The 11,354-nt window shown below is 45.9% G+C and overlaps 3 protein-coding genes across 3 annotated transcripts; 2 read left to right on the top strand and 1 right to left on the bottom strand.

Moving 5' to 3' along the window:
* Positions 1-7,271: 7,271 nt before the first annotated feature.
* EI90DRAFT_2891143 (uncharacterized protein) lies at positions 7,272-7,680 on the bottom strand (the record flags this gene model as incomplete). Its single annotated transcript, XM_039053990.1, has 2 exons — positions 7,272-7,525; positions 7,581-7,680. Coding segments are annotated over 2 exons (354 nt in total), but the record flags the coding sequence as incomplete, so codon positions are not given.
* A 161-nt stretch (positions 7,681-7,841) lies between these two features.
* Positions 7,842-9,079, top strand: EI90DRAFT_3019965 (uncharacterized protein; the record flags this gene model as incomplete). Its single annotated transcript, XM_039057435.1, has 5 exons — positions 7,842-8,261; positions 8,352-8,404; positions 8,458-8,557; positions 8,619-9,005; positions 9,038-9,079. 5 exons carry the CDS (start codon positions 7,842-7,844, stop codon positions 9,077-9,079), a joined length of 1,002 nt encoding a protein of 333 aa, XP_038911047.1.
* Positions 9,080-9,947: 868 nt separating this feature from the next.
* On the top strand, positions 9,948-10,544 carry EI90DRAFT_3130674 (uncharacterized protein; the record flags this gene model as incomplete). Its single annotated transcript, XM_039064326.1, has 1 exon — positions 9,948-10,544. The coding sequence occupies one exon, from the start codon at positions 9,948-9,950 to the stop codon at positions 10,542-10,544; it is 597 nt and encodes a 198-aa protein (XP_038911046.1).
* Between the last annotated feature and the right edge of the window lie 810 nt (positions 10,545-11,354).

Here is an 11,354-nt window from a genome sequence, read left to right as displayed (position 1 = left end):
CATCGGGTTTCTACCAACTCTTCCCTCAACACGACATTGTTGCAGGGATAAACCCTTGCACTACAAAACACTGCTCTTTCATTCTTTCATGTATACTAGAGACCTTTAACCCGTGGGGTGCTCGTTCCTCGCACACCCACGCGTTTAGCGGTCTCTAGCTCCTGCGGAGGGCATCGGGGCTGCACCCCGAACCCCCCTGGGGCGTTGCCCCAGACCCCATTGGGGCTCCGCCCCATGCAACGACATCCTTGTTATTATTGTTCCCCTTGTGCTAAAGAAATAATAAGATATATGGTAATTATTTATGCACCAAGGGGCCAGCCCCTTGAACCCCTGCTCCTGCGGAGAGCCTGGGGCTGCGCCCCAAACCCCCCTGGATATATTTGATTATTTTTTACACCAAGGGGCCAGCCCCTTGAACCCCTGCTCCTGCGGAGGGCCATCAGGGCCTTGCCCTGAACCCCACTCCTGCGGAGAGCCTTGGGGCTGCGCCCCAAACCCCGCTCCATCAATCATACACAGGAATGAGAAATGCCTTTCCCCCTCTTGGCAATGCAGTGGGAGTGAGGCCCTTTTATTTGTTGTTTTCCTTTATTTCCTCGCCATTTCTGCAAACCCACCACCCCAACCAATCAAATTTTGTCTGTAATTCCTTTGTAAGTTTGTAAAACAGTGTTCCCCATGTTACCATGAATTTTTTGGATTTTATTTTATAGAGAGCACCTGGCTTTTATTTTTCTATCTTGTTATTCTATGTTGTCCCATGTTGCCGTGAATTTTCTGGATTTTATTTTATATAAAACTTATTTTCCTTTGTTGTCCCACATTGCCGCAATTTTTTCAGATTTTATTTTATTCAGGACACCTTGGTTTTATTTTTTTTGGATGTTTCTGCTTCATGTTGTGCCATGTTGCCGTGAATTTTCTCAAATTTTTACCTTATATGGAACCCTTCATTTGATTCTGCTCCACATTTTAATTATTCAATTTTATTTACCTATTTATTTTACATGCTAATAGCGAAATACAAAGAAAAAGAGAGAATACAACCATTTATGGTAGACACCAATTTCGAAAACATAACTAATACAACACCACTATTACTATTATTATCTAATTGTATTTGCTAATTAGCGAAAACAACAAAAAAAAAATAACACAACAATACTATCATTACTTATTAATAACTAATTGGTGAAAACAACCAAAAAAAAAAAAATTAACAAACAACTACTATTTTTATTATTTTATTATTTATTATTACTACTATTTACGGTTATTATGACCTATTTATCTACTTTTATTTACCTATCTACCTATTTTATCTATTTATCTATCTATTTTACATGCCAAAGTCACATGGGAACAAAAAAGAATTGCTCCCACGGGGGGATTTGAACTGATTTTGAGTGGGGGTATTAGTACTTTTTCGCATATGTCTGTGCGCGAACAAAGTTGTGGGAGGTTACACTCAATTGCTCACGTGAATTTCCTCAAACTAAACATATACACGTGATTTTTCACATAAACCTATCATATCTCTGTCAGTTCTCATCCGTTTCTCGTCGGGTTTTTTTCCTTGGGTGCGTCTCAATGTCCTCTACATGCTGTACTATTAGTCCGACTCGTCGTTCGGCAATCCTGAGGAGATTATGGCGATTTATCGCATTCCCCATGCACAAACTGTATAGTAATCTATTATATCTTGCTTGATACTGAACCAAATGTTTTATAAATTTGCGTACTAATTTATATATTATTAACGCAAGTTTTTGACATTTTTTTATATTTTTTTTGACATGCCATGAGGCGCTGGAAGACGTTTCCCACGCACAGACCACGCGCGGAGCAGACACTACATTCGTATCTCTGTCAGTTCTTATTCGTTTCTCCTCGGGTTTTTTCTAACGGGCGCGTATTAAATTTTCCTACAATGTGTATTATTACCCCAACCTGATACTTTGCGATATTGAGGGTGCCAAGTGAAATTTAATGGAATAATTTATCATATCTCGCTTGATATTGCACCAAATGTCCTGAGATTTTGCGAGCTATTTTATATAGTATTAGCGCAAGTACTTGGTATTTTCACAGATTTTTAAAACATCTGTAAGGTGCTGGGGACCGTTTCCCACGCACAGATCATGCGCGGAGCTGACACTGGATTTGTATCTCTGTCAGTTCCTATTCGTTTCTCTTTGGGTTTTTTTTAACGGGCGCGTGTCAATGCCCTATACAATGTGTACTATTACCTTAACCTGATATCTTGCGATCTTGAGGGTGCCAAGTGAAATTTAATGGACTAATTTATCATATCTCGCTTGATACTGCACCAAATGTTCTGGAAATTTGCATGCTACTCTAAATATTATTAACGCAAGTACTTGATATTTTTACATATTTTTAAAACGCCTGTGAGGTGCTGGAGAACGTTTCCCACGCACAGATCACCCGCGGAGCTGACAGTGGATTGGTATCTCTGTCAGTTCTTGACCGTTTCTCGTCGGGTTTGCTGCAATGGGCCCGTACTAACATTCTATGCATTTGGTATTATTAGTGCAAGTCGTGAATCAGCATGAGTGAGGAGGTGGAACGTTTTTTCACAAATAAACCATGTACTAAGTTTCTCTGTCAATTCCCATTCGTTTTTCGTCGGGTTTCTTTTAATGGGCCCGTGCCAACCCCCTGGTTATCTTATATTATTGGTGCAAGGAGCGAGCAAGCGCTTATGAGGCAGTAGGACGTGTTTTTACATTTTTTTACACATAAAAGGCATGTTCATGTGTATCTCTGTCAATTATCATTCGTTTTTGGTCGTTTCTTTTTGTACATGCTTGTATTAACGTCCTTATTATTTTATATTATTGTCGTACATCTCAAATGAGGGTCTATGAGGCGGTGGAACGTTTTTTCACATTTTTTCACACACAAAAGACATGTACATGCATATCTCTGTCAAATCTCATTCGTTTTTCGTCGGGTTTTTTTCAATGAGCTTGTATAAACAGCTTCCTTATTTAATATTATTAGCGTGCATCGTCAAACAGCCTGTATGAGGCCGTGGACACTGTTTCCCACGCACACAGCTCGCGCTGGGATGGGCCACCACTCGTATCTCCCTCAATTCTCAACCGTTTTTCATGGGGTCTTTTGCAATGGAATCGCTCAAACGTCCTCTCCATCTTTTATTATTACACCAAGATAGGTCATCTAGTACAATCGTTAACATTGACACAGCTCCCACGGCTCAGAGAACTGCATTGCTTACGTTAATTAAACTGAATAGGACAATACAAAAACTGAATAACACCATACATTCAACCTGACTTTATTATATATATTATATATACATTGGTGAGTGTAGTTGGGGTAGTCCCGTGACTGCACAGCCACAACTATACAGCACCGTACCACAAGGACCTTTGGTGAGATTGAGAAGGAGATCACTGTCCCCCCTGTGAGCCTGTGTGACATTGGGATGGATTTCCCTGTTACAACGTCCTGGCCTTTCCTACTTTGACAACATCGGGTTGCTACATCAACCCTTCCCCTCAACCCAACATCCATACATCTCACTTTCTCCACTGTGGTGTCAACAGGCACAGGTGACGTATTAGAATTAGTCTATGTCGCGTTAGACTCAGACTCTGACAAGAGATCTATATTGTAAATACCTATGTCGCGTTAGACTGCAACAAGAGTTATACATGAATTATAAAGAAGATTATTAGAGATTGTTCTCACCTCAGACTCTGACAAGAGATCTGAGGGAGAAAAGTCTAAGAAATCCCCTCTTATATACGCGACATTCCCTGAGTGGCAACGTCATCGTACAAAGGGAGTTTTAAGTTGAATAAGGAGGGCAAAACGCCCCCAATGCCTCAAAGCGCCCCAGAATAACTGCTACGAATAACCGCCACAAAACTTCCCGATGTAAACAAAGTTGGTGTTCTAATATGATGCAGGTACAGCGACTCAATAACGAGGGGGGAATGGCAAGAGGGACAGTGGAACAACGGAGTGACAGTGCTGACACAGACAGTGGACAGTGGAAATGGCAGGGGGGACAGTGCAGAGAATGGCACAGACAGCGCTTGAGCAACACAGTAATACTTCCCCTTGCTCAAAGTGCCTATAGTGTACAGTGAGTACGGCCCACAGTGACAGCGCTATTACAGCACATAAACAGGTCTAGATGACTAGATGACAACAGCACAGCGGTGCTTATCGTCAATGAGCCTCCTCAAACACAGGGCAATCATACAGCAAGTATGACACAGATACTAGCAGGGTGATGGCCAACAGCACTGGCACAGCAAGGGATCTACTACCGTCATAGTAGGTCTACTATGATCTGAATTGATTTTAAAATTCCCATGGCATAGTAGGATTGAATGGAAAGGACTGAATTGGTTCTGAAAGTCAAGTGGCTTGACTACCGTCATAGTAGGATTGAATGGCATAGTAGGATTTTTTCCTCACCGCTAGCAAGTGAGGATGTCCACTTGCTTTTTTTCTCACAGCAGCAAGTGACGATGTTCACTTGCTTTTTTTCTCATGGCTAGCAATCTCACAGCAAGCAAGTGAAGATGTCCACTTGCTTTTTCCTCATGGCAGCAAGTGACGATGTTCACTTGCTTTTTTTCTCACACACAGGAAATGAAGGGTAACCTTCTCAACCTCCTGTGAAGCCGCTACAAATGGGAGCCGGGAACTATACAGTTTTCGGCTCTTTGCCGACTTTCCATAATTGGCACCCCCCATGGGAACTTTCTGGGCGAGCTGCTCGCCCAGAATGTTCCCACAGTCTGCATGCATGCGGGATTGTGGAACAGTGAAGGGAAAAATAGGAGAAAATGGGGGAAGGGTACCTGAGGGTGTGTGGGGTCAGGGGCTGTGCCCTGACAGCTAGCAAGTGATGATGTCCACTTGCTTTTTTCTCACGGCAAGCAAGTGAAGATATCCACTTGCTTTTTTTTCTCACGGCAGCAAGTGAAGATGTTCACTTGCTTTTTTTCTCATGGCTAGCAAGTGAAGATGTCCACTTGCACTATTGTCATAGTAGGATGGAATGGAAAAGGCTGGTGCATAGTAGGATGTCAGTGCCATCTGTCATATCCATCCCCAGCCAACGACTTCCGGTACCTCCAATCCCTCCGGTCTACCTCCGCTCCTTCTTCACTAACCTCAGAGCTTCCGTATTCCGCAATCCCCTCGGTACCCCTTGATGGTCACCACCCCCTCCTTTCAATTTATTACCTACGCCTCCCTAAGTACGGAGCCCCGAAGACTTCCGGACAGCTCCAACATCCGCTAGCGCACTCCCGCCTCCATTGGGCAATACTCTTGCCTGCCCTGCAGAGCCCGCCTTCGGGCCTATCCCTCCTTTCCGTTTCTGGGTTATTGCCTGCCTTTCCGTTAACCCCGCAACCCGACTCGTCGGCAATATTCAGTCAGCTAATGTTTAACCCCGTTAGCTCCGCTCCGTTCGGCTCCGCCATTTGCGGACCCGTCTTCGCTGTAACCATATATATATCCAACTTGTACATAGGTTACACTTCAGTAATAAAATCGACTAGAGTTTACCCCCTTTCAGTTCTAGTTGCCAGTTAGTAAGTTAGGGCACGGACGTGTTACTTGGCACAGCGCTCCTGGCATAAGTCGCTGAGGCCAAAGCCCTCCGCCACGGAGACTTTCCCTTGTCTCAACCTGGTCTCTGACACCATCTTAGTGTCTCTACTACAGTCATAGTAGGATTGAATGGAAAAGGCAGGTGCATAGGAGGATTTAAGCAAGTGAGGATATCCACTTGCTTTTTTTTTCATGGCTAGCAAGTGGAGATGTCCACTTGCTTTTTTTCTCACGGCAGCAAGTGAAGATGTTCACTTGCTTTTTTTCTCATGGCTAGCAAGTGAAGGTGTCCACTTGCTTTTATTCTCACAGACACTGTATTCCCTGCTCTTGCTGCATGCAGTACGTGGCACTACACATAACCACTATGTTAGGGTACGGCCCTTGACCCCACATGCACATGGACCCATGGGAACTTTCTGGGCAAGCAACTCGCCCAGAACCTTCCCACGGGAGATGCCTGTTATGGGAAGTCTGCAAAGAGCCAAGAACTGTACAGTTCCCAGGCTTTCCTGATGCCTAGGATGAGTATTTTGAGGAGCCCCCAAATGGTCCTTGTTGGAAACTACCCAAGCGTTGTAACATGTTGAGAGCCTCTCAATGGCACCTGCCGTTCCAACACTCTCACATTGTAGAATAGTAATAACTGCTACACTATCATGCACTCTGAGGAAGTGAAATATGAATGTACAGTTGCTACAGCCATGGTTGACAGTGAAAGGAAAGCGCATCCATGCATTTGTGAACTGTCAGGGGATGCGCATGCTCACGCAGGATGCTCCAATAACCTAGTTGTGATTAAAGCCGGGGGAAAGGGATGTCCCCATCTTAGGGTCAGCTATATACATGTAGAGTCCGGCAATAAGGAAACCAAATGGATTGCCGATAGAATCACGTGATCATAGAATGTTCCAGAACAATGCCGGAGATGATCCGGGTCACCGGGGCTTAGGTAAGCGGAGTAGATGGGAATTACCGGCATACTTCCCACGCGCATATGCACAGCCAGCATAGGGTCCAGGGTCGTTGCTGATCCCTGACATGAACGTGCAGACCTGTGGGAAAGTGCTGGGCGAGCGACTCGCCCAGAAACCATCACAGCCACAACTGTGGGAACTTTCTGGGTGAGCAGCTCGCCCAGAATCTTCCCATGGGGGGTGCCAGTTACGGAAAGTTCACAAAGAGCTGTCACAACTCCACCAACCTGCCCTAGTGCCACTGACTATTATCATCGGACCATCCACCCTTCCACCCATTGCAAGGGCACCTGGGGTTTTGGACTCACTGAGGCCCCAGTCCCAACTAACTCAACCTAAAACTGACACTGGGTCAAGCTAGCAGTACTTCCTGCGAAGCTGTGTCCCCAAGTCTACAAGCACTAAACCCAAGCTAAACTTTCCTTTTGAGATATTAGCTTCAAGGATGTTGACTCTCACATCTCGATCGCCCCAATGCAAACCAGGAATGTAGCGAGTAGCTCGACAGTCATCCATGTAGATTTCCACCATGCCACCAATGATACCTGAAATGTATGGCATCCATCTCACCATGAATAAATCACTAAACATCACTGTGAGCTTGAGGACTCTAACTGGAATGATGTGAGTTACTTGCTGAAAGTGCCACTCGTTTGCTGTCATCATCTCTGAATAAACCCGTGTTCCATCCAAACAATACACCCATGAGGGTGCATAGGCAATACCCCCATCAAAGTCTGGATTCTGGAATAGGAAGTGCATGCATTCCATGGGATCACGCCAGTAGAGTGTTTGTGGCTCATTGGGCGCTTCTTTGAGGATCATCGTATTGGACCTCCATGAAGGTGGGCCTGGCATCATCTTCACCCAATCGTACATTGAAGCTGCATCCTTCCAGCTTGGTGGATGCAGATGGTCTGTCACCTAATCCCACAGCTGGTAGCGATCATTTATCTGGAATGTTAGGCTCACGCACCCATTTAAGCTTTCGGAAGCGATTAATCCCTCCTTGTGAAACACCCTCCATGCTCAACCAATAACAAAGTTCCCAATCCTCCTTGCTTTCATAGGGCCGACCACTCTCCTCCTGCTTAGATAGTTGGTCCCAAAGAGTCTCTATGGCACCTCCAGGAGGTTTTTTGTTGTTATTTAATGGAGGTATGAGATAGCGACCACTTCCATCATGGCAACCGGACTGGAAATGTGTCCATCTCTGTCTACTCACAAGCATTCATGACACGCTTTGGGCATGTGCAAGCAAACACCGTCCTCCCTGAATTCCACAGGGCTGCACAGGGAATCAACAGTGAATTGCTTTCTCAAACAAGGCAAAGACAAAGCCATGACCCCATTGGAGAAGACAGTGATGATGACAATAACGATAGTGACTATGCACCCTCAAACCAAGAATCTGATGATGACCAACTGCTTGGTGGTGACGAACTTGACACCCAGGAGGTTGAGGACCTCCTTCATCAGCATGCTGTGGAGCCCCTAAAGGGTGTGTTTTTCCAGGGATACAATGAGTTGCAACATTGGATTGCACGGAGGTCAGGAGCAGCTGAAACCATGCATGGAGCCATAACTGCTGCTCTTGCTGGACAATATGCCCAACTGACAGAATGCACAAAGGCTGAAGAGATGTCCTCCTATGTGGAGCGGGGGATGCCATTCGACCGAATGAAGCACAAACTCACATCCAATGATCCTGACTTGCGACCACCAACTGATCTCTGACTGGAGAATTATTGGACCATCAACTTTTCTGGAATTGCACAGGAGAAACGGACTGGAAGGTCAGAATGATATATTGGAAGTTTTGTACTTTGTATTGATGGTTGATCTCCAGAGCTATTTTCGAGAAGATTCTCACCCCCCTTGTGGACACATGGGTTGATCCGGAATTGGTAGACAAACTCAGGCGCAATTTGGTCATCTTCAAACCTGAGGTATGTGTTGGTCATGATCATCTTTGACATGTCTAATATGGTGGGAATGGGGATGATTTAGGTCCTTCAGCGGACATATCTTTGGACCACATACCCTCTCTTCTGGGCCATAGATCACATCTACCAATCCGAAGTCCGATGCAAGAAAGAGGGATGTCCAGCAAACTTGCTGCTGCGAGAGCTGCTTTCAGCACTGGAACGAGCTGGTAGCTTTGGGTTCTGTGGTGCAGGAAGGGTGCTGTCCACATATGTGATGGACCCTCTTTTGCTTTCTGTCGGAATCAAGGAAACTGGATTCCCATGTCTGAGTGACATGGTGGGGATCCACCTTGAACGAATGGAAAAGATTGATGTCGATGCATCCAGATGGCCGAAAGATGCTGCTGGAGTCCCACGCTTTGCATCAAAGCGTGTTGTTCTGTACAACTACTCTCAGGCCACATATGATGTGAGTGTTTATTTGTTTAATCCTTGGGATAGTCATTCTTCTGTGTGTGCATGGGAGTACGACCTTTCTCTTAAGTCTCTGGAGGAAATTAATGTCATAGTTCTGTGCTCGCATGGGAGTGCGACCTTTCTCTTAAGTCTCTGTAGGGAAATTATTGTTGTAGTTCTGTGCTCACATGGAAGTACAACTGCTTTTCTAAAAATTCACCACAGAGAAGTTGTTGTCATTCCATGCGTGAATGGAACTACAATAATAACCCACTTTTTCAATCATGCATGAATTTCCATTGCCAAGTACTGACCCACCCCTTCACTTTCACTCACAGCATATGAAAGCCACCTGCTTCATTGAGCATATCCACCTTGGTCTTCACACCACCAAACATCTCCCCACCTCCCTCCCAAGGGAGGAGAAAATCCTTCAGTCACTAGCCAGTTATGTGGTTGAAACACTTGAGACAGATGCCCTCTATGAAATTGAGAAGGGAATCAAGAAATCCCTGAATGCAAGCTATGCAACTGCAGACCGAGATGACTGACGTCGCCTCAATATCCAAGCTGATGCACTCAAGGAACTCTTGTCCAGGGCACACCCCTTTGACAATTCTAAAGTGGCCACAGAGTGCCAGATTCTCACACTTGCCACCTCCTCTCAAGCCATACACTCAATTTTGAAGAACCTGCCCTGCATTGATGGGTCCGTGGCTTGTATGCAATGGTCACACTGCCTGACCTTGTTCAAAAATCATCATCAACAAGGAAGGGCCTTGGAGCACCCTTCTTTCGACAAGGGTCTGCTGCGGAAGTCTGCACTCAAGTCTTCCAGGCATTGCAAGACCTTTGCCCACACACATCATCCTCACAAGGGCAACAGGAGTTCTGCATTGAGGCTGTTGTCTTTCAGATGGATTCAAGATGGATGTATTGATATCCACATTCCACCATGTTTCCCACAGGGAGGTCGAGTCAATGGGCACAGTATGATTCAAGGGCGGACTTGATATACCCCAGCAGAAATGCAAGACGACCTGATCTGGGAACCATGTCTGATCCAGATCGCCTTGCAGCCTCCATTGCCAGCACCCAGATTACAGAGGGAAATTCACAGGCATCATGGCACTGGATTGATGCAAGGCTTGGTGACCTTACATGGGTCATCAAACGTTCTCAACTTCCACTTGACTGGATCCAGCAAGACATCTTGAAGGACCCAATGTCTCAGGAGCTCACAAATTGGGTCACCGAGAGCTATGATATGTCGGATGCAAGATTCCACATCAGCCTCATTGCTGCGTTCATCCTCACTGCATGGGCTCCCTTCCATCGGGTCAAACACAATGAAGAGAAGATTCCAGCAGAACTGGCAAAGGGTGCAAACATGGTTGAATATGCCAACAGCCTTGTATGGGATCGTGAATATGGGAAGACTCAATCAGGGTGGAAAGCAAAGCCACCACTCTTCCACCTCTGGTTGATATACATTTGCGGTATTTTGGTGGAGGACAGTCCTTGGTGGCGGAGACATGAACAGAAGGCCTGAACTCAGTCCATCAAACTGGCCTCCCGTATTGCTGAGCAAGGAAAAAATGCAGAGATGATGACCATGTTCAACACCAAGCTCCGTGAGTGCTTCCTGAAGCTATCTGTATCACAATTATGATGATAATATAGAGAGGAAAGGGGTCACCATTGCTGTCCTTGCCTGACTCCACCTGGTAGAGGCCTGCAAACCTAATGCATTCAAGCCTGGAAGTCGCTATCAGATGGACTGGAGGCGCCATCTGAAGGAGGTATTGGAGTCTAGGCTTGCGACCATTTCCAAGCACCTAGCCCAACCTCCACATATGTGCCCTGTGTTCTGTGTAGTGCGATATTTCTTGGGTGATGAGTGCCGTTCCCTTCACGAGTCTTTCCGAGTACCACCCATGAAGGAGCGAGTGCCCTCCACTTCTTTGGCACACAAAGCTTCAGAGGCATCCCTCTGTGCTGATTCTGAGTCATCAGAAGATGAAGCAGAGAATCCTGGGCTGAGTGCTTGTCCTAGGAAACGTTCCTCAGGATCTCCCACGGAGACACCCGGGTGGTTACGGCTGTGTGTGAGGGTGACGTGGCACTTGTCATGTGATCTAAGCCACATGTATATAAACGAACCTGAAGTGGGAACCGAAGAAGTAGCCTTCTTCTCAACTTTCCACTTCAGTCTAAGTGGCCAGGGACCACTGTCCCGCATAGGACCTGTCAGTACACACGCCCAATCCGCCCCCTGCCAGGCTCTCAGCCCTGGATGCTACACCTGGGCTCCCTCGACCCCGGACGAGTCCCTGACAACTTGTAGACTTTCTTCTTCTTA

Source organism: Cantharellus anzutake, assembly GCF_015039405.1.
Source record: "Cantharellus anzutake strain C23 chromosome Unknown EI90scaffold_68, whole genome shotgun sequence".
NCBI lineage: Eukaryota > Fungi > Basidiomycota > Agaricomycetes > Cantharellales > Hydnaceae > Cantharellus > Cantharellus anzutake.
The sequence above is the reverse complement of the archived record's forward strand: the minus strand, read 5'-3'. Positions and strand labels throughout refer to the sequence as shown.